Source organism: Lytechinus pictus, chromosome 2 (assembly GCF_037042905.1).
Source record: "Lytechinus pictus isolate F3 Inbred chromosome 2, Lp3.0, whole genome shotgun sequence".
Lineage (NCBI taxonomy): Eukaryota > Metazoa > Echinodermata > Echinoidea > Temnopleuroida > Toxopneustidae > Lytechinus > Lytechinus pictus.
In genome coordinates, this window is record NC_087246.1 from 3324552 (window position 1) to 3349009 (window position 24458).

The window sequence follows — 24458 nt, forward strand, 5'->3', positions numbered from 1 at the left end:
CCTAAATCAAGAGGATGTTTGAAGCTCCTTCGTGTGACTTTGTCTGGAGGATTATAACAGCATGCCTGCAAGTCCCCCATTCTCATTCTGTCAATTTTCTCCTTTTACGTCTTTCAAGAGGGGTAGAGTCAAGCTTTGCTGTGTGGCTGGATTTCACATTTGCTTTGGTAGATACTGCAATGGCTGTTCCAGCAACATCTAGTGGAAGGACATTGGTAACAAACTGATGGACATCTGGGTTGTCAAATCGACCACCTACTCCACGCTGGCGACTGAAGTATTCTTCCAGAGGGTCTTGACTAAACTTTTCGGAAAGAAGAAACTGTACACCATCTTCCGTCAAGAGTTCCTTGCTAAGAGCTATGAACGACCTCACTGCAAAATATTGAAAAATAAATACTACATCAAAAGATATGCAAACATTACCAAAATAAGTAAATATATGAATTACTAACTTCCATATACAACACACACATTTGTAAGTGTGCTCACTTCTTGTATTTGATTGCCTTTACCAAAATACATGTAAAGATAAGAACACTAATTGCGAGGAGTCCCATCTATTTTTATCTGTGCAAAAGGCAGGTCTAAAATTTTACAAACAAATATGCAAGTTTCTCCATTACAGTATGATGACATAATTTTTAAAGCGATATAGTCCATTATGGATGTGTATTGTATCAAAGCCGTATAGCTCCATGGTTGAATACATCATATTGGTGGCTTTACCTGTCATTCTAAGTCCAGCTAGGGTTTGTTTACTCAGACAGAGTTTTTCTCGCTGTGAAGGAGTTGTGTCTTTGAGGAGCTGGCCTTCTGATTCCCATTCATCAAGGAAGCCAAGAAAGCTTTCTTCAAGCCACTGCAGAATAATAAAAAGGAAATTTGATTACTTAAATAATTTTTGTGCATGATCATTATTAATTTGCCTTTTGGAAAGGAATAAGGATTCCTCATTCAACCTTCCGACCCTGAAAATATTTTTTAATATGCAGGCATGGACTGACAAACACTTAAGGATTTTTCATGATGATTACTTTGATAATTTGCATAATACCATTAATTGTACTCCTAGTAGTAAATAAAGTGCTGGTTATTATAGCAAACTTCAAATAAGAATTATATCCATGTATATTTATTGTACCATATTTTGACTATGCTGTTTCAGATCAAGTTTTTACTTGGTAGGGTCAGAAGTTAACATGGGGTTTCATGGTTCCTGCTATATTGACTATTTTAAATAACACAATCTTTATTTCAGTACACGCTACATAATCAACTTACCAAAAATCTCCAGTCGTCAGCTGTCTCATAAGGAGCACGAGCAAGGTTCTTGGACTTGATGTGCTGTCCGAGGCCAGACACATTCAAACAGTCAAAGAACAGGTTTATGTTATCCACAAACATGAGAGTGCTTTCTGTATCCAGAGGCTCCTTACTCAGACTTTGTTGCATCCTCAAAGCATTAGCCATCGATGAACTGAGCACCTGAAATGGACATATTGAATAAAAATTAAGACATATATTTTCTCAATACATCTGGTATGCAATCTCAAGGAGCTTGAAACTCCTTGATAATCTTGAATAATAGTATTGATAAATTCAGAGATAATCTGTGCTTTCATAGTAGAAAAGTGTACCTTTTTTGAAGGGGGGGGGGGGGGCGCCATATCCCATAGAAAATGTACATACTCTCCAATAATCTAAACTCCATTAATCACTATATGAGAATGGATGTCTATATACTTGGGCTTTAAGCAAAAAAATCGATAACGTATGATATGAAAAAAGGTGCTTACTTGGGCAGCCAAAGAAACTCGCATCCGTGAAGCAGGGGTCAGGTAGATATGATCTGGAGTGATGCGATGCAACATTCTCAAGCCTTTTGCAGTGCCGTCATCTTTGTGTCCTTCATCCCACCTGTTAACGTTGATGATGTGCTGCCATGACACTGGAAGTCCTCTGAACTAATATGCAAGAAAAAAATAAATAACATGAAATTAGTAAATACTGTTAACACACCACAGATCATAATAAATCCTGCATTTATACATTTAAATAATCTTGAATAACATTATTTTGCCCACCAAAAATAAATTAATTAATAAACAAGTATCCTCTACATGTATACCAAATAGACAAATATGTATGTGATGATAAATTCACAATTCTATTTTGTAAAATTGATTTTAATATCAAATTGTAAGAGATCCTTTTCCACATGTTGAAAGTTGAAAGAGCATCTAAAAAAAGACAACTGAGGAATTGTTTATGGAGCAATGTTATAGTGAGAATGGGACATTTTAAACTTGGCCTTTAGGACTTCCAACCCCAAATTCTAATCACATCATCATGTACCTCATGTGCATACATGAGCAAAGTTTGAAGTTGTATTATCAAAGGTTTTTTTATAGTTATCATGAGAATGAAAATAGTTGGAAGGACAGACAACTAAAAGATACACTTCTAATATTAAAGTACCCAACCGATGCATAAACAAATTTTAAGTAATTACCATTAAATTCCTGCTCCTGTTGTGCGCTCCAGAGTTCTCCAAATTGTTTCGTGATGTCTTGAGTAGATGAGGTGCATCCGCGAAAAAGAAGATTCGGCTACCTTCATCAAACGGATTTATCGTAAAATGCTGATCTCCACAAAGTCTGTAAAATTTGCGATTTGTTGAAGCACCGTCAGAAACGAAGGCCCGCACACGGAATCCAACAGTGTGCAGCATCTCCACACCTTCGAATATGATGTTATACAACTGGTCCGCTGACATGGCAGTACATGGGAAATACCCAAATGGCGACTGGAGCCTGGTAAAGATGCCACGCACCATGATGGCAAGAACATGTGAAGCAATAGGTGGCTTTGACATGTTGGTTGATGCCCGCTGAAATTTCTCTAGTTCATTGTTCAGATCACCGAGTTCTGTAAAGCCGACAAGGGTGCCTTTTGACGTATACACCAACCCAGTCTTAATTTTCATCTCATCAAAAACAACAGACACATTCTTCTTGAAGGCAGGCAAAGAACTGAACCCGATGTCTTTACAAACTTTCTGCAGTATTTTGAAGTTGTAGCCAGGTGAGACATCAAATGCATGTGTGTAGTTGTGGAGTGTGTTTTTGTGGGGCAGTTTCACAAAGCCAGAAGTACGAAGTACGTTGTACGCTGATGGAGATTTAGCATGAAGGGCGATACACAGCCTCACCATTGCAGGATGCCATCGCATCTGCCGGGCATTTTTTGAGGAGGCAGCCTTTTTCTGTTCATCCCAAAAAAGTCTGGCAGGTGACCCCTCTGGAAAATTACATGAAACATCAGGATTCTCTCGGACAATTGCTTGAAACGCTTTGTGTTGGCTCTTTGGGAGTTCTTCTCCATCCTGCTGAATAAGATTTTTCAGTTCCTTCTTAGCGGTAGATAGCTGTTTCTTTACATTTTTCTTCTCTTGTGTTACTGATTGAAGTCTCTGTTTCAGTTCCGGTTTTGACATGTATTTTTGGGGTTTGTGCACTGATGTATGGGCTACATGTATGTCCTTTTTTTTCCCCATTCTTGTCCGGACGGCAGCCAAATCGCTCCTGTAAATACGGCAAACAGGACATCTCCCTGGTTCATTGAGCAAAACCGGACAATCGTTGTGCCGAATAGTTCTGGCCAAGTCATTTACTGATGGATGAAAATATATGGGTCTGGCAGAAATCTCTTCCTCGGGCAGGTCTGCAAAGTCCTGATTCCCTGTGCACACATGGAGGGTCTTGAATGTATCCAGGAAAGGTGAGAGTGTGTCAGCGGTTAAGATTGATGGATATGGCCGTAGGAGTTCGTTGTCACACACATCTTTGCCATAAACTTTCACCCGCCATTTACCATCTGCCATTATCGTTGCCATCTTACGCGAGTCACCTTCATTGTCAAGTTCCACAATCAGTACTCTGTCGCTTCTTTTCTCTGAGCACATCTCATGCTTACTTGCATATCCTTTCACTTTTTCTAAAAAAGTTATGCTTGGCTGGTGGATTTTGCAGACATCACAATTTTTAGAATGCTGACAGAATTCTACCACTTTGATATTGGCCTCGGCTAGTTGTTTCTTTTTGTTTTTTTCCTTCCAGCGGGTAAGTTTTTTGGCACACAAATCGCAGATGGAAGGAGGATGAACTGAAACATCATCATCATCGAATGAAATCTGAAGGCACTTAATCAGAGTCAAGGACCATTTTTCCTTTGGTTGGTAGCGGCGGGATGGTTCGCAACACCCACACAGTCGACAAATATTTTTCAATCTGCCTTTGTGGATTTCCATTGGATCTGCATGAGGAAGATAAAGGGGAAAACAATTTTTTTGAATTCTATATTGAAATTTTACATGTACACTGTATTGTAGGTTCTACATCTTATAAGGCCCTGAAAAGTTAATTACTTCTTGTTGATTTTTCTGGGGTACCCGATTATTGTCAGCTTGACAGCAAAGGCGATTGAGTTTAGAGTTCACTTAGATTGGATTCAATTTTATGTCAAATATTGAAACAAGTTTTGTTCATACTGCAGAAGTTAATTCACATTTTTATTTTCTTTAACATTGTGCCTGGTCTGGTTTGTTCATAATGTGGTTGGGTCGCTGGAAGATCCAAGGGGGGGGGGGGTAGCCTAGAGGAATCTGTGATTTTTTAAAGGATTTTTATATCATCATTTCATCACGGAGCCTAGATGTGCATATGGGACTGTGCCTAGCGAAGATGATACACAAGAAGGGAATTCCCTTCATATTTAAGTCTTATTTAAGATTAGAACTAGCGATCCTTTTAGCTCCATGTGTAGACTAAAATTTTATTAAATTGCATACCTTTATACGTCCTAAAGCGTATAAAGGTATGATAGTTTCCCCCCAAAAAATAAGAAAAATGAGAGGTTTCTTACAAGACCGATGTCGTGTATCCATTGGCATTAGTAAACACTGCAAATACAATAGGCTTGACACTTTAACTGCTTCGATGAGCTATGTTACGAAGTGCTGTTTTGAAGAACAATTCATAGATCAAAATTATTATTTATGAAATAATACGATTCAAATTTGATTGTATATAATTTTTATAAAAATAATCATTATTTACAATAAACATCTAAATTTTATTATTTTATAATTCCCTTCTTGTGTATATCTCCAGGCAGTCCCATATGCATGTCCAGGCTCCGTGATGAAATGAAAATAACCAAAAAAAATAATAAAATATCATCACAGAGTCCTCTAGAGTCTAGGCTGGGGGGGGTTAAAGCTGGCCCCCCCCCCCCATTTTGAGAGGCACAATTGAAATTTGTAATGTAAAAATGCTTTTAAAACAGAAGTGTGCCCTGCCCCCGCCCCCTTTGAAAGTCAAGATTTTTTTTTTTGCGTAGATGAAATGTCCTTTATTTTCTTTTGTTGAATTTGAAAACCCTTTTTTTTGGGGGGGGGGGGGGCTTGTCAATTTTTTTCCTCAGGAAAATGTACTCCCCCCCCCCCTGGGTTGGGTTCATATCAAGTGTACACATGCACATCAATTCAACATTAATTTAGACTCTTGTCTATCATGACTAGGATAAGAAGAGCTCTAATTTATAAATGCTTCTCGGTAGAATGGGAAGATGTGTTGTGTTGGAAGCTCCTTGGTCCCACATACTGGAGTTGGTGTGAGTTAGAATTCAATAACCTAGGCTTTGCCTTTACTATTAGTTTAGATTGACGAGACATCGAACACGGCATTCAAAACAATGCCTTAAATCACATTACCCGTGGTTTATTTCTACATTTAACAATGCAAAACGCAAAACAAACGTGTGAACTACGGATTATATGCCAAAACTCGGGACATGCGAGAGCGAGAGTGGACAACCATTACCGAAAATCTGACTGAACAAGCCTTCGAAAATTGTCTTTTTTGAAGTTGGCCGCGGCTGGCCGTACTGCTCATGAATGTGTCTGTGAAGACGAGACTTCAAGCTTTAAATTCATATATCTCACATCAGGAGGAAATTTGCGGGATTTTATTTACAGTAAATATAAGATAGCTCATTATATATTCATAAAAAACAATATCATATCATAACTCACCCATTTTTGGTCCGATTTTCGTGATTTTTTTTGGAGAACGAAGAGGAGAGCAGATCGAGTAGATTGAACGTTAATGCGCATGCGCCAGAAGTACCCCTGCACACTGCGCATGCACTGAGCGGCCCAGCTCGATGGCTAGCTTCGATCAAGGAGCTTCATACAACAGAACGAGCGGCATCGAACTCGCAGATAAAAGGAGGGGGAATGGGACCCTAGGGACGTCGTTATCGCTCAGATATCTTAACTTTCTCCTTGCTCGCTTATCGCTTGGAATGCTGTGGTTTTTCCCCTGACCTCAGCGTTGTTTCTCCATGTGGTGTTTATTTGCCTTTCCCCCGGGTCTATCCCACAACCCTCACCCCGGCTCTCTCTTCTCCCCCCTCCCCCTTTTCTCTCTCTCTCTCCCTCTCTCACACTATACTTCTCCCTCTCTATTTGTCGTTCCTTTGTGTTGGAAGCTCCTTGCTTTTATTATGCATAACCATGATAACCCTCTGTGCTTTTTTCTCTCTGTATCTCTGTATTGCTGTGATAATTATATAATGGTGTGTCATAGTATTCGCTTCTTAATTTCTTTTAAGATTTTTTAATGGATCTTAATCAATAAACTTGAACTTAAACATGTTAAATGTCTGAATTTAATAATTTTCTACTACTGCAATAAAAAGGGATGGGGAATGGCAAATGCTTGATTTAAAATAATGAACGTAAAATATCTACTCACACTTAACCAGAAAAGTAGGCCTATATTCACTTTCAGGAGTCTCAGCCATTTCATTATTATCATACTTTGTATAATAACGTCTTTTCTGGCAGCTCTGATATTAAAACGCAATATTTATGATAGAACCTGAACAAACATAAACTGAATCCACATAAAATATGATAACTTTTAATTCACTCTTATTATGATTTGATGTAAATCTTAAAGCACGATGTAATGTCTGTGAGGCCTGTCTTATACCTCAGTCACATTTGCTCTACGGCAGCCGTACTGCGAGTCGAAAACAGCCGTTTTATTCATTTTTACTAAAACCACCTATTATTATGTAGCTGGTACAAACTAAATTAATGTTAAAACGGCTGTTTTCGACTCGCCGTACGGCCGCCGTAGAACAATGTGACCAAGGTATAAATGGGATTGCACATCAGATGAAATGCTATTGATATAAGCTAATTGTCATCCGCTGTAACATAAAGTAGTATGATTTATACGTAAAACTCTTCAAAACTCTAAAGTACCACTACTTTATACATAAGACAAACACATACCGGAATGGAAATGATTATGATTCACAAATATTCTCATTAAAATATTGCACTTAACATAGCTAATTCCAGATTGTTCCACACACTTTTGGAATTTAGAGAACTAGATACACAATTGACACATTAATGTATATTTTAGTGTAATAAATATTCATCTCCAGAATAATTTGATATCAGGAAAGCTTATAAACTGGAATTAATTACTATTAGGCAAATTAACTATGCCACGTTGTAAGAAGGAAAAATAGACAATGCAGAGAGCATGACCAAAGACCACATGTCTTCAATGATTCTAGTTCTTCAGTTTTGGTTGCAATCCAATTAGGCTAAACATTAATCTTGATTGGCATACATTATGTTGTATAAATACATTTGAAGGCCACAATGTATCATTTATTCAGAAAGTAATTTTTCGGGGGGTGGCATGTTTGGCATTTTTGTTTCCATTGTCTACCACACTTAGCTTAAAACCTGTGGATCGTTGCATTTGAAGGATAGTTAAACCGGTAAATAAAATAATTCGCTTCATCCATATAGCCAGCAATCAATAGAAGAAATATTTAAAAGAAATTACATCACATCTTTAAAATAATGCAAAATATTCTACCCGTGATGATTTCAATATTGAATCATTGCAAGTCGGGTTTACACAGTCTTTTTGTCAACCAAGTATAAATCAAACAGGGAAATAAATAGACAGCAATATACAGCATTGTCAATGCCCCTACAAGCGGATAGTCCGAATATATATCTTAGGATGATTACAGCAAAAAGGATTAAACGAAAATATAATGATTTAAACTATTCGATTAGGAGAAATAATGTATATGGAAATCAAACAAAATAACAATTACTAAATAATTGGAAACATTTGGCATCACATGAGAAATGTACATACAGTGTCTGTGATTATGTAACATTGAAGGGGAACGAGTATCTAAATTTGATCTCCTTTTTAGTGGTAGAGAGTAAAAAATAAGGCTATCAGTTTCATAACATGGTAATTATTGTTTACGTTGTTTTGTGGGATTATGAACTGTTTGTTTTTTGTGCCTCTAATTTCGGAGGGTATATGGTATTTTTTTTTTTTTTTGGGGGGGGGGGACAATAATTACTCCAATCAGCTCAATGATGGTTAATCCCCGAATTTCTTTACCACACAGGATGTTTTCTATGGTCATAATCTTGCACAAAGATTCAAGGTGAAAAAAATGAAATAAAAACAAACGTTCAACCAGGGAAGTGTTATAGACACTTCCCTGGTTCAACGAGCGTCATGTAAATCTGCCATCATTAGTAGTGAGAGAATGACGTCATCTTAAAATCATCTCCCCCTCCCTATCAAACACACTGGTATCGTCCATTTGTCAAATAAAACCTTTACTCTTATGCTAATTGAAAGTATTATGTTTTACATTAGTTTTCTAATTCTTTGACTCGTTTTTCCAAAGCTTGAATCTTTGTAGTCTTGGTATCATTTTCCTTCTGTAGTGATCTGACTTTCTCTCTCATATCCATATTAGTTTCTCTCAGCAATCGAGCATTCTCAGCAAAAGAGTTCTGGTGAAAAGAAAAAATGGGGAGGGATTTTGGTAAAGTTTATTTTTGTCATCGAAATGTCTTTGTTTACGTGTTACATAGTTGCAATGTATTTCATTCATTGTATGACTGTTATTATTGTATTATGGAAAAAATTTACAATAAATTTTGTAAGATTTTTCTTAAATACGGTGCCCTCAGTAGATAGTTCACCATATTTACAAATTATTAGTAAACTATCTTTCTTAAAAGACAAGTCCACCTCGAGAAAACGTTATATTGAGTAAAAAGAGAAAAATCCAACTAGCGTAATGCTTAAAATTTCATCAAAATCGGATGTAAAATAAGAAAGTTATGACATTTCGCTTAATTTCACAAAACGGTTATATGCACATCCTGGTCGGTATGTAAATGAGGAGACTGATGATGTCATCCACTCACTATTTTTTTTTGTATTTCATTATGTGGAATACCTAGATTTTCTCTTCATTGTCATGTGAAATAAATTTTTATTCCTCCCTGAATATGTGAAACAACCATTGTTATAATATTTTAGGGGGTTCTTTAAAGTTGGTTATTATTGTCAAATCTCTATAAAAATTGAAATATTTTATAATTCAAACAATGAAAAACAAAAGAAATAGCGAGTGAGGGACATCATCGACTCTCTCATCTGAATACCACTCATATAAATATTTTGTGAAAAATAAGCGAAATCTTAAAATATCAAACTTTCTTAGTTTGGCCGATTTCGATTTAATTTTTCAGCGTTTTCTTGTTTGATTTTTCTTTATTGATTCAAATCAACATTTTTTCTGGGGTGGACTTGACCTGTAATAAGGCAACGATATTATCATTTTTCGATAAAGGTTTTTAAAACACATTCATCAGCATATTGTCTTATTCATGGTCAGAGCTATAATAATAAAAAAAACGAGTATATCTCACAAATAAAACAAATGAACATCATAGGCAAATTAAAAGTGAGTTTATTTCAACGGGAAATCTCACAATGGGGTATCTTCTTGAGCATCGAAAATTTCATTGTGAAAATGAAATAGAAAATATGTTTCTTCTCAGAACTTACTAATTTTTCTGACACGACTTTCTCAACCATCGCCATGATCTCTTTGATGGCGACGTCTGGAGGTCCTGCATAAACAGAAGCTCTTCGTTTCTTAACCACCGGAACGTTAAGGGACGTAATACTCTCACGATTCCGTCTCGTCTGTTGGCTTTCCTGTCCAGTTACCTTCTTAGTGGAATCCTTTCTGTTTTCCTGAGGAACGTTAAAACTGCTGCAGAAGAGTAAAGGGCAAGGATGAGTTAGAGGGATAAATGATTATTGTGTACATAAATATTTTTTTGACATTTTCACTCCAGAAGGAGTTATACTGTAATGCACTCTCAAATGATGTAAATCCCACTCCAAAAGGACTGGTTCCCTCGTCTCACACTGAGCTCACTCTGAGAGGAGTGTGATTAGCTCTTTTGCATTTAGACTTTTTTTTTAAACCTCTGATATCTACTTGAGTAACATAGAAAGAGAATATCTTTAACACACTTACTGATGAATGAATGGTGATGATTGACGTACCTGAGTTCTGATAAGATGCTAACACGGTCGATGTCCTTGTCGACGTCCGTAGCATCCACGTTATTATGATCGTCTGACTCTTCTTTATTCATCTTTTGTGTCTTGAGTCTTCTCCTTGCTTCATCCTCAATCACGGTCTGTCATTGATTAGGGATTGGGATTAACAACGTGAAGATTAGGAGTTGGGATTAACAACATGAAGATTGTGGATTGGATTAACAATTTGAAGATTACGGATAGGGATAAACATCACGAAGAAGATAACTTGTCTTATTCAAGTTCGAGAAGATAAATATATTCGTAAATAAGGAAACACCAACGTAACATTATGTAATGAAAATACCTAAACAAAGGTCAAAATGAAACTACACTTTCTTAGAGCTATCGACAGAGGATCATGGAAGAGATACTGGATTATTTTAGGAGGAAAAAATGTAGACATAATTGCAACCTCACCTAACTCAGTGGTGGATTCCGGTGACACAGGTTCCGTGCTAGTCACCCTCCCCGGTCAAAACCAAATTATTTCTTTTTGCGCGTCAAATTGTTTTTCGGAGAACTTTCACCCGTCTTGCAGCAATACTAGTACAGTATTTGCTGCTGTTATTGTTGTTGTTGTATTGTATAGTAGTAGCAGCCCTACTCACCTTTACTGATGGGTAATCCTTGAGCACCCCCAAGACGTCATCTTTAGAGAGTGAGAAAAGCTCAGAGTATCCAACAGAAAGTACATCAGCCATTCGTCTGCCAAAAGATGATTATCAGCAAAAAAATAAAAAATAGTTTCTGTATTCAAGGAGAAATCATGAAACTTGTTCGGGTACAGATTGTGTATTTATTGTTTTAACAATATACTTTGAGGAAAAGGAATACAACATTGTTGTTTTTCATTACAAGTAATTTAAAAAGATGTTTGTTAATTTCCAGGACTATAATGACTTCATTGAGGATATAGGGATACGATGTACCAAAAATGAAGGCAGCTTTTCTGCCATTTTACCAAAATGAAATGTATTTTTCGTCTCATAACCTAATCTAATTTGTGACATGTGATATAATTCACACCATGTTACATGCATATATATCAGTTATTATTTAGCTTATTTTAATGTTTGCTTATGTGAATAAAGCGTGTGAAAAATATATTCCAGTTTTTCGTAAAGTCATTAAACAAAAGTATGAATCAGTACTCTCTCATTGAAAGGCTCTCCTGATCATTCTTATCCTGTGTGGTTCTCTAAACGTGGGATTTCGAAGAACAGTAACGAAGGGTTGAAATTAATTATATAGCAGCCATGTATTTCACCTGTTGCTTGTGCCTTCCAGATCAAGAATTCCAATCTCTCCGAAGTAGTCTCCTGATTTTAGAGTGGCTAATACTCGACCAGATTCGCTAAAAACAAAGGAAACGAAATAAAGATATATTAAAGGGAAGAGAAAAAGACATAGTCTAATTGTAAATGGATTACCTCTGGTTGTCATCATCAGCGCTACTGTTATCATTATTGCTACCGTTTTATCATGGATATTTTGATCTTTACGATTATTATGATGATTATTAGGATCGTTATATCTATATTCTGTTGTATTATTATCATTGATATCCTTCTCCTCATCATCATTATCCGCTTCATTACTATTATCCAAATCACTTTTACAGTATAGTACCAGCGGCAGCAGTAGCAGCGGCAATAACAACTATACTGTCACCGTAGGAGGAGAAGAAGAACAAGAACAAGAAGAAGAAGAAGAAGAAGGAGGAGGAGGAGGAGAAGAAGAGGAAGAGTATTGGTAAAATTAGTAAAAGTAGTAGTAGTAGTAGTAATAGTAGTAGTAGTAGTAGTAGTAGTAGTAGTAGTAGTAGTAGTAGTAGTAGTAATAGTAGTAGTAGTAGTAGTAGTAATAGTGTAGTAGTAGTAGTAGTAGTAGTAGTAGTAGTAGTAGTAGTAGTCAAAGGCGGCGGAAGCGGGGGGGGGGACGTGTCCCCCTAAATTTTAGGTGGGGGACGATCCCCCCTAATTTTTTTGTTGGTAACCTTGTTTTTTGTTTTTTTTTGCTTGTCAAAAAAATTTTGTGGTCCCCCTAAAATGTTTGGCTTCCGCCGCCAATGGTAGTAGTAGTAGTAGTAGTAGAAGTAGTAGTAGTAGTAGTAGTAGTAGTAGTAGTAGTAGTAGTAGTAGTAGTAGTAGTAGTAGTAGTAGTAGTAGTAGTAGTAGTAGTAGTAGTAGTAGTAGTAGTAAAGCAGCAGCAGTAGTAGTAGTACTACTACTTCTACTACTACTACTACTACTACTACTATTAGAGTAACAATTACGAATACTTACTCAATGACCTCTAGAAGACCGTCTGAGATAATGAACATCTCCCTGGCTACTTCTCCTTTTCTACAGACCAAATCACCCGGAGTGAAGATACATAAATGCATCTTAAGGACAAGGTCATGAAGGAACTCCGGGGGACACACTTCTAGAATTGATACCTGTAGAATAAAGAAAATTCAGTTGACTTATTCACAAATATTTACAGTCAATAGAAAATGTGGCTATATGATATACCCAAAAATAAAATTAGGTGTTAATCCATGGATTACGTTGAAATATGAATCGCTGCAAATATTCCTATTATTCTACACAGTCATGTCGAGGACCTCTCTGAGAATAAGCTTTCGAAGTTATCTTCTTCAAGCGTACTTATTTACTGATAAAATATGTATGTTTTTTGGTGAAATTCGGGTTATATATAACGAATTTCGTATTAGTTGATAATCAAGTTACCCTTTTAAGAGTTTGTAGATTAACATGGAGAGCTAGTTCTGTGCGATGTTTGTCTGGGAGTAGCCCCAATGAATTGACATCACCTCGCCCTTGTGTAGCACCGCTGTGAAAAGAAAATAGTAAGAAAACATAATAAACAATCGTAATAAGGTTTCTCAAGAATATTTCTATGTTAATGCTTTTCCTATTTTTTCTAAATTTATTATTTTTCTGCATTTTAGTCAATTATTCTAAACACAAACGTAACAAAATCCCTACTTCGTAGAAGCTTACAAAACGGAGTACCAATAAATCTCATTAAATATATGATCGGGGCTTGGTTTGGTTTTCTTAGTATATATTTTTATGCACTTTGTTCTATCGGTTTCATTATTTGCTTCAGTGGTGTGAAAATTGATTGAAGGCTATGTTCAATGTAATTCAGTAACATTTCCAATGGCTAAGCATCAATCACAATGAGACATTCAAAAAGGTTACAATATAATGGAGGTGACAACTCCGAAAGCACAGCTTGTAGCGAGTGCAAGGTAGACAAATAAGATAAAACTAAAAAGGCTACAGGAAGAATGATTACTTACATACACATAGAGTACATCACAAAGGAAAAAGAAGAAAAAAATGGAGATATAACAGAACAAAAATGAAAAAAATAACAATAAAGACAAAGTCAGAGCAGCTTATATACTCATTAAGTTATTAACACAAAAATGAAGATTTGTAAATTTTGTTCTAATTATTTACCTTGGGTTTATTTTGCATGATACTCTCCAAATAAAAAAATAATTAAAAAAAAATTGTGGGTGTGTGTGTGTACGTGGGATGTGCCATCGTTTGAGAGTGTGTGTGGGTGTGGGTGGGTGGGTGGATGAGAGAGTGTGTGTGAGTAAATACCTACCGAGTCCATGTGTAGTCATACCATCTAAGTATCCTCAACTGAACATCTCTCGGAACATTATTTGTCTGCATATATCGTTTTGCGTGGTCCTGGAAATAGTAATTAAAAAAAGGTTTACACGTATAAAGAAAACATGCTATTAGTATTACACCTTCTTTATTCCTAAATCGGTAAATGTTATTGTTTTAATGTTTTTAAAATCTTAATTCAAAACTTATTTTATAATCACACTTATCAGCAAAAATACAAGAAACAAACAAACAAACCATGGCTACATAATTATGATGTTAGTAATACCGATTCAATCACTGAAATAAACTTTAATGGTTAAGTTTACTTGACGATTTTCTGCAGGACGTTGTTATTATGTTCACAAAGTAATTACTGACAAGGTCTAACAAGAATCTGAATAAACTAATAAGAAATTATTAGTATACCTAGAAGTGACGCTAAATAATTATTTTAAGTTGGTATATGTAAAAAATGCACATGCCCTCTATTCACACCACTTGAAATATAATTATAAATATCCTCTCAAATAACAGAATAAAAAAGGCATTTGCAATCGCAATATTTTTTATCCATGACCCCTCCCCCACTCTTAAAAAAAAAACTCAAAAGAGAGGTTAGATTACTTACCACGTGACGCTCAAATTCCATTCGTGTTGCATTGCGATTCTCAATAACAGCACCGACTTGCCCTGTATAGCATTAAAACAAATAAGGGAACACATTTGCTTTCGATCGCCCTGAATTTTTTTATCTGTGTGTCTTTTAATTGAAATATCTTTTTTTTCTTCACTTTCTTGCTTGAAGATGTTTGTTTTATAGAGCCTCTATAAGTTTGTCAAGATCATGTAGATTGTATTCGGTGGCAATGTTGATCCTCTTTATTTGTGAGATTATTGATACTTTCCTTCAAATTGAAAGTATTTCATAGCAACATTAAATTATTCTAGGTAATATGTGCGCACGAATACAGTAGTTCTCCAAAGTGGAGAATATCGGATCAAGCATGGATTTACAAAGTTTGAAGTGAATTTAACCTTACAGGGAACTTACCGACAATTGTGGCGAAGATGAAAATACCAACCAGATATCCAACAATTTGTACAAAATATCTGATGAAGAGAAGAAACAAAAAATCTAAATCAATCAAAATTATCAATCTTGACTGAATATTGTTTGATGAGATTTAAGAACGATCAATATTCCTTTCACATTTGTACAACATAAATGTATACAATCGCGTTTTTAGCGTAATCATAGTGCGAATTATGCATTCACTTTTAGTATTAAAAATTAAAACTAAAGACAAAGTAGCGTGTAGGCCTTTTTTTCATGAAGTTCTGTAATCTTAAATTAGTATATCGCAGCTACATGTAAATGGAAATCACTGTGTGAACTTTGCTTTATTGTTTCGATTCTTTTTGTACAAGCCGATTACACTTGATGATTCGAGAGGTTTTAACCAATGTTAGAAAGGGTTTCCTTAAGGTAATCTCCATGCCTCAAGCATCTGGTAAATATTAGTCGTCTAAGGATTTTCAAGTAAGAGTCTTAAGCAAACTAACTGACACAGAAATGTAAATATATTTTCCCTGTGTATCTATCTAAACGAATCATGATCATTATAGGCAAGGTTGGTGTACTCCGGGGGGGGGGGGTGCACTACTTATTTCACCTATCGCAAAATATTTGAAGGAAGCGATAGAATGCTCAATAAAAATGTAGACTCTCAGGAAAGCGTTTTAAAGGATAAGAAAAGGGAAGAAAGAAGAGTATGTAAATGAGAAAATTTTTGAGCCGTGTAAGACGTCTAAGCCTATTATTACTGAGAAAAAATGACGTCATCTTTTTAGGTAGGCTAGCCCCCCCCCCTTCCCCTTCACTCAAAATATCCCGGTGGTGCCCCTGGATCCGACAAGTTTTCCTTGAATCTGGTTTGCTGAAATTAATGTATACGTCTGACTGTTAACAATGGTAACTATCGGACAAATCATTCGTCGAGTATTAAAATTAGGGAGTTTGGGCAAATATGAGTTAAATTATCATGCTTCATAGTATATCACCATTTTAATCTAAAAGCTCCCTGCAGTGGAGGGGAACACCTCATTTTCTTCCAAAAATCCCATGAAAATTGGGGGTTTTACTTCGGTTTAGATTATCCAAAGCAAATGAAATTCAATATAAAACATCTTTAGTACACACTAGGAATGGTTAACTTCCCTGGTACACATGTAAAGCTTCCCGTGAATTCCATTGTATGGTACATTCTTTACCAACAAGCATCAGAGATAAGAACGGCTAAGTTCACAAATGAAGAAGTAGTTTGAGTTGGTGTAAAGAATCAGATCTATATAAAAGGTTCCTAATTGCTCCCTCTCAAAGGGTGATCGATCGATGTGTTACCTTTCTTGGTTGAGAAAGAAAGACCTAAAACTAAATTGAAGGAATTTAAAAGAACCCATAAAAGAAGAAATCAATTATACTGAAGCCTGCTTATAGATCAGGTACTGTTACATTATAATGAGGACTAGTTTGAGAGAAAACCATTACGTAATATTTTAACTTTCCAAATCCCATTGAAAAGTTGCAAGCATGGCAAGGGTAACTAGGTAACACTGGCTTTCCTTCTTTTCTAAGAAATACATTGAACTTTTTATTTGATAAATACTTTCACCGATTTATTACACTAAGAACAATGATCGAAGCTCCAATTAATTGTTCATTTTTTAATCATTAGAAAAGTTTTATTTGTATCGTGCTATAAGAATTACAGTTTTCCAAGTAAAATTAAAATTCCATGTATATAGGCCTATGTTTTATAAGAAAAGACACAATGTGAATGTTCATCTATCCACAGATCATTATCTACTATCAACATTTTTATACAAATCATATATTCCGGTACATCTCGGTTCAAGTTTCATGAATGAATATAGAACAAGATTGAAAAGTCTATCATCTATCTGCATTTATTGAAAGAATGATTGCTGTCAACTAAAGGAACAAAAATTATTATAGATATGTATAGATTTTCACGTTTGTTGACAAAGATTTGATAATTTAGTTCACGTCACTTGGCCTTACAAACGGGGTTCGGATTAACGAGAATTCCATTAAAGAAAATTGGTGTAAAATGGGGCAGTTTTTTTAATCAAAATGTTTATAGCGTTCATAGCGATTACCCTTTTCATGTTTGTCTGATTGCTTGTAGGATATAGGTGTAACAGTTTTGGGTGTGATAATCATTTTCATTAAAATTATCTTTTGTATTCCTGGGGAGAAATTTGTCAGATTTTTAGTGAAGGGAAATCATTTTCCGGTTTTGTCAACAAGAAAGTGAAGCTGGATTTGAGTTTAAACCCAGTATATTGGTTTTAATAATCGGTATTAAAGAAATAACATGGTATTCAAAATATAATCGAAATGAGTCATAAATTATGTATTATGCCTATACCCTGCTGATTTTAGAATGTTAAAATTGAATATCACTTTTCATTTTCATGAAAACTGTTATCACTTTTTTCAGATTCCAGTCTGCAAAATGTTTATTAATTATTTGATTTTTCCCACATGGTTTAGATCAATGTTTGAAAGTAAAGAAGAATGACGTCATTATTAGTAGAACCCCAAACACTTAATGAAAGAATCGATAATTAGACCAACTGGAGAGGGAGTTTGAAGGAGCATTCATCCATCTATCCCTATCATCAATAGGTATCATGATACCTCCTCCCATCCCTTATAATTGTTCCAACTGTATGTTTAAAAACCGTTAAATCGTCATTAAGTACATGAATAAATATGTTTAAAGCATTTTCTTCATTTTGATTATTATTTAGTCTACAAGTCTTGCAAGTTACGAGTAATGATATGAACCATTGCTGATTTAGAAAGTTTAGCCAAACACCCTTAGAAGAATGGTATAAGTTAAGTGTCAGCCACCTTTTCTTACCACAAAGAAAGTTTCGAGTAATACATTTTTATATTCGCCCAAGAAGCTTCCATCAGTTTCCCATGCTTCTGTGAGGGGTATTTGTGTTCTCAAAACGATTACTTTAGTTTCGTGAACACAAACAATAATTCATCTCGACAAATATGCTTAATTTACATATTCACAATCTTTGATGTTGTAAGATGACTGTAATTGTGATCATAATGTTTCCAAATCAAATTTGAATTATACTAATTATGAGAACTTGATCACTAACGGAATGAGGAGAATATGACCTAGTGTCGAACTTTGGTCGGTAATTTGAGAAGTAATTGTTTGAACTGTGATATCCACTTCATATATCGAACAGGTAACAAGATCAACTATAAAATAGATTGTTTACTCGTGCTTAGCAACGAATTATTTACTGGAATAGATGTCAAAATAAGAGAGAAAACTTAACAGTGGAAAGGGCATGAAATGGGGTAAAAGGCACGACACATGTTTGCACAGCTCTCTTAACATGTACTGTAAGTTGGACAAAGCATTCATGTATTTATAATTACAATCCCACATGGAATTGCTAGTCAATGTTCAAATTACTTAAAGAACGCTTCATTCTTAGAACGTCCTATTTTCTAATTAGGGAACTTTTTTTAGAAACGAATCAAAATTACTTGGATAAGTTGTCGAACGGGGGCAAGTCTGGCGCGGTGTGTTACTGAAACATATGGCCCCCTTTCATTCCTGTTAGAAGACTTCTTTCAAATTCGAAAGTCATAATGGTAATTAAACATAATCAAATGGAAATCAACAACACTCGAACATCAGTTCATGTCTGGAAGTTTGGATGTATGCCATGCTCCTTTGGTTACTGATGACGTCATTACTTATACGGAAAGGAGGAAGAGGTACCTCACGAAGGATATGAAGGACATTAAACAGATCATTAGTTAGTTTCCTTTGTCATGAGAAAACATATTTAGGGAGTGCATGCCTTCTTAACAAAACAGAAAAGCTGTAAACCCTCATGAAAGAAAGAACAGAGAAGTGTGACATATCAATTGCATTGGTTTTTATGTCGGTTACTAAGAGATTGTAAACTCTAAAAATATTGGGTAAAAGTGCTCCATGAGGGTAATTATGTGTCCAACCAACATTGGGCATTTCTTTTGGCATTTTTGTTCATCCAGTGCGATGAAAATTTTGCCCATTTTAAAGTAATTGCTGCGTATTTATTAACCTTACTGGACAATATGCTTCCCGCACTGCCCAAAATTGGTTGGTCACATAATTACCCTCGTGGCGGTAAAAGTTTTACCCAATATTTTTTTACAGTGTATTTCCACATGTATTAACAGATCTCTCTCTCTCTCTCTCTTACAGTGTTTACCTTGAATTATTGACTATTTGTATATCTTTAAATTCTCAATTAGGCTATCAAATCAAAATCATACATATTATATGTATTGATTCTGTATAAATATGTGGTTGGAAATCAATAAAGCAAAATTTAAGTGTCTATTTCTAAATATAATCAAAGTAGATTTACACATTAATTTGCTAACTCTCACAAGTAAAACATAATTCTGATGGTAAAATTTCCATCAATTACGTCAATGGTATGTTTCGTAGTTCAGGGTAACGGGAGCCAACAGCCAATGAAATTGAGGATTCCATGGAAATATCTATCATTGGAAACTGTATACTATAGTGATTAAAGGACAAGTCCACCCCAACAAAAAGTTGATTTGAATAAAAAGAGAACAATCCAACCAGCATTACACTGAAAATTTCATCAAAATCGGATGTAAAATAAGAAAGTTATGACATTTTAAAGTTTCGCTTAATTTCACAAAACAGTGATATGCACAACTCAGTGACATGCAAATGAGACAGTCGATAATGTCCCTCACTCACTATTTATTTTGTATTTTATTATATGAAATATGGAATATTCTAATTTTCTCCTCATTGTCAAGTGAAACCAACGATTGATTCTTCCCTGAGCATGTGGAATTAGCATTGTTTAATACATATGATTCAGTCGAGTTTGTCCTCAATGTCAAATCTGTAAAAAATGAAATATTGTATAATTCATACAATAAAAAACAAAAGAAATAGTGAGTGAGGGACATCATCGACTGTCTCATTTGCATGTCACTGAGTTGTGCATATCACTGTTTTGTGAAAATAAGCAAAACTTCAAAATGTCATAACTTTCTTATTTTACATCCGATTTTGATCAAATTTTCAGCATTTTGCTAGTTGGAATTTTCTTTTTTTTATTCAAATTAAAATTTCTCTGGGGTGGACTTGACCTTTAACGTTCCTTAACGATAACTCTCAACTGAAGGGTATCTATAAAGTGGCACGTATGTACGTACGTTGACGACAATCACTGTAAAGACAAAACAGATAGACACAAGAAGATGTTGATTCAAGCACAATAATAAACTAAGGCAAGGTCGACATTAACCTTATTCATGGAAGTTATCAATTAATCGCTCAACAGTGTTTCCTTCCTTACATATCACAGGCCTCCCGGATTGAAAAAGAAATTAATGTACACTACAAACATTACCTAACGCAGTTTGTTGTAACAATTTCACTCATTTATCTACTTATCATCCACGGCTGCAATACAATGAATAATCATTTTGAATTTGTGGTACCAATGTGAAAAGAATCACTCAAATCCCCCCCTATGTTTCAAAACTTTTCAATCTAGGAATCCTCTCCCTAAACATGTCAAAAGAGTAAAATAATTTTATCATATAGACGGCGTATCAAAACAACTGTATTAGTCACTTTTGATATCATCATTATATACTCCAAAAATTATCAAACGTACATCTAAATATATTTTTATAGTGTTTTTTTTTGGTAGTATTAATTGTCTCGCATTGGATATATCTACGTCTTTGTCTCCTGCAAGGCATATCAGTTATTTATCAGGTGTTTCAATTAGACGTGTTGTTATCTATTTCAATTATATTTCATCAGAATGATGATTACAATGATGTCTTTTGCAAATATATAATTCATGATAGATCATAATTGTTCAAAATCGAAATGCCATTGATTAACAGTGACAATTTGGATGTTATTGTCATTTTTCATCGAGTATTTCGTGACTATTTTTTCGGACTATCATGTTCAGACTATAAGTTTGTAACAAATACATCGATGCAATGATGAAAATAATAAGATAAAACACTTCAGGAGCGAAATGATGCATATTTTGTTTTATACTCACTCAATTTCGTTGTCGGGAGCAGGGAGGTCGCCGATCGTTGTCAAGGTCAATGTCGACCAATAAAACGAAGCAAGGTATTTGTGAGGCAAGGTAGCATTTCTTCCTGCTGGTCCAGCATAAACCCACTCATCTGATTCTGAAGTCAAACCGATGGCTTCGCATATAAGAAAATAAGCTGCCCCAGCCCAATGGAGAAGCAATAAAAGTACGTGTGTAAGGTTGATAACACGAAATGTGTTTGGGAATTGAGTTCTGGTCTCAACTTTCATGTACCAGAAATGGAATCTGTAAATCCGAAGGAATCTAGGACACCTGACAATTGGATGAAGACGACTGGTATCCAGGAGATAGAAGAGGTCGGTTGGAAGGAGTGAGAGAATATCGATGATAAACTGCCATGATCTTACATAATGTCTCAGAAGTCTTCTACTATCTAAGACAAGAAGACCTTGCTCGAGATAGGCTGTTCTGGCTTGGACTACGATGTCCAGAATGTATATAAAATCACAGAAGTAATCGATGACAAACCACGCAATGCGGCCTTTTTCTTGCAGCTCGGGCCATGCTTCCCTTGCGATCAACACCCAAAAGTTATACATGACGGCAATGCTAACAATGGTCAGCCAATATATTAGGAAATCACTATCCGGTGAGACGATGATCTTCGTTTGCTCATCCTCGTCTTTATCATCGTCTTCAACAACCTCACTTTTGGCTTTCTCGTCATCGGGGTAGTTGGTCAGATCACCTCGCCTCGTGGTGAATTTCTCCAAGAAAGAGTCAACGCGTTGTGTTGAAACCTTTTTATTCTTCCGCTTGTTCTTTTCCCTTAACTTGACTCCTGACTTTAAACGACTCACCGCCTTGATGGATGTCCAAAAACCTTTGGTTGAAGTAGGACCTGTAGAAAGATCCGATGCAGAGGCGAATTCATCCAGTTGAACAGCCTCTTTGGAGTCACCATCTTGGATGACCGGCGCAGGAAGAAACTTAGAATCATCTATCAAGTCAAGATAATTTTTCGAATCCTTTGTAATCTTTTCCTTTTCTAATGGTAGGTCATGTCTATTGCGTTCAAAAGAATTTGTACTTGGTTTAACATTTCCGTTTGAAAGATCTGGCACTCTCCTGTTTGGTTTGAAATTAACTTCATATTCGTTTTCTCTTGTTGCCTCATTCGGCAAAATATGTTCGCTATCATGGCTATTCGTTGCTTCATGTGACGGTAAGCTCGAACTTGTCGTTGTACCACTCTTGTCATCGTTCACCATTTCGTTGACGCAGCTCTCAGAAGAGCATCGAATTGCCTCTGGAAGTAGTTGAGTTCGATCTGATGGCGACTCACTCCAGGCTTGCCGCTCATTGCTCTCTCGACTGGTGAGGACCCGCGTAGCCTTAGTTGGCGTTTGGTCTCGTGGTTGACTCATCGCGGGTTCCACTGACATATTCGTCAGCTTTGATTTCTAATTAAAACATCGAATACAGACAGCTTAACGATGGCTAATTGCCAAAGACAAAAACTGAAGACTACACCCTTGTTGAGTTATCTAAAGGTCATAACAGTTCATGCTTATATATCCACTTTAGGGCATGATTCTTGAAAGATTCCATCCGTTAGCAGGTTTAATAGACAATTTCTGTTTCAAGTACCGACTCAGAAGGTTTCATTGAATGATCTTCTTTTTTCCAATCCAATTATCAGCGTTTCCATAGCATGTTTCCTTCTTTGGGTGTTATCGACTTTAATAATTATCTATTGTTTTCGACGACCACCACAGACATGACAAAAGACAACAGCGACAGTGATTTCCTTTTTTATAATCAACAAAATTATTCAATGTTGAAACCATTTAAGTCGTTCAATCCACAACAAACACAATTGTATAAAGTTTAAAGCCGGGCAGAGTTATTCAAGAAAAGCAACACAAAATATTCAAGTTTCATCTTCGAGACTATTATTCCTCATGTTCTGGACGCAATTATACCTTGTAAGAATAATATAGACTCATCCTCTCATCCTCTTGTTTTGTCACAGCCCTTGTTACCAATTGGTTTGGTTTGTCTGCGCCGCTCGCTCGGGGCAAATCCCACAAACGTGGACCGTCACGAAGAAAGAACAAACGAAGAGGGACTCTGCGGATTAAACAAAAGACATTTCAACTCTGAAGAAGGCCCTTACCCCATTTGATAAAAATCGAAGCGTCTTCTAATACGTCGAGTACACAAACAAACTGTTAACACAAGCAGGCAGTCACTGTATCGAGGGCTGGGAAGCTTTGTTGTTAAATGAACGCCTTTCGTTCTCGAAACGCGTGAGATTTTTGGTTAAAGTAGTGGCGCCGAAATTCTGTGGGTGACAAAATATGTTAAAAACTAATGTCACGTTGAAGAGAAAACATAATCATTTTCCCATCATAATTTTATAATGATTATATAATGAAGAATGAACATCATATAGAAAGCAGATAGCATGGTAGATGGATATTTACTCTTTTAGATCGAAACCAACGTTGATTACGGATTTCAAATATTAGAATGAAGAAATGAATCACATAAAACCATCCAGAAATGTCAAGAGATTAGAAAGTCAGTGCATGCTTCTCAACTTTTATCTTTGCTTTTTAATCTTCACATTCCGGGGAACGGAGACCGAAAATAGAGTTATTCACAGGGATTATTGATTTGGTTGAGTTCTCAAGAAAATCTTCTGTCTTCTATTCCAATTCAACTGCGTCCTCTTGGGCTTGGAAATAAGCTGAGGATTTTAAAGGTGTTCAGACGATAGTACGCAGAAAAATATCTCGTCAAATTATGTTTTATATTAGGAAGTTAGGATATAAGGCGTAATTAGTTTATATATCCAAACAAACCGTTTATGACCATGAGGAAAGGGTTATAGTCCATAGATCTAAATCTTTGAGAGTGGCGCACTCAAAAGGGTTCATATTCGCCCCAATTCAAATGAAGGTTATTTTCCCGCGGCTGTGGCACATGTAAACAAGACATCTTGACTCCATGTTTTGTTGTTCTCTTCGGAGGCGGATTAAAATTTAGAGAGGAGTAGGGATACGTCGTCAGAAAAAGACAC

At 35.8% G+C, this 24458-nt stretch overlaps 1 protein-coding gene across 2 annotated transcripts; it reads right to left on the reverse strand.

The window, feature by feature from the left end:
- Window positions 1-7377: 7377 nt before the first annotated feature.
- LOC129254996 (cyclic nucleotide-gated cation channel alpha-3-like) lies at window positions 7378-24088 on the reverse strand. Of its 2 annotated transcripts, none has more exons than XM_054893542.2 (11): window positions 21371-24088; window positions 15234-15292; window positions 14811-14872; window positions 14172-14260; window positions 13277-13379; window positions 12827-12981; window positions 11809-11895; window positions 11150-11246; window positions 10503-10639; window positions 9993-10203; window positions 7378-8926 (listed from the first exon to the last, which is right to left on the reverse strand). In XM_054893542.2, exons 1-11 carry the CDS (start codon window positions 22813-22815, stop codon window positions 8783-8785), a joined length of 2589 nt encoding a protein of 862 aa, XP_054749517.2. In that variant the 5' UTR covers window positions 22816-24088; the 3' UTR covers window positions 7378-8782. The 2 variants fall into 2 exon arrangements, with proteins under 2 accessions (XP_054749517.2, XP_054749518.2); XM_054893543.2 differs by having other exon boundaries at window positions 7386-8926; window positions 9993-10200; window positions 21371-23993.
- Between the last annotated feature and the right edge of the window lie 370 nt (window positions 24089-24458).

Bases quoted from the DNA above. Each gene is read 5' to 3' on its own strand.
- LOC129254996 (XM_054893542.2), bottom strand. From the start codon at position 22,815: ATGTCAGTGGAACCCGCGATGAGTCAACCACGAGACCAAACGCCAACT. The intron at 13,380-14,171 runs GTAGGTATTTAC...TTCTTTTCACAG, and splicing joins TATGACTACACATGGACTCG to CGGTGCTACACAAGGGCGAG. The intron at 10,204-10,502 runs GTACGTCAATCA...ACTCTTCTGCAG, and splicing joins AGCATCTTATCAGAACTCAG to CAGTTTTAACGTTCCTCAGG.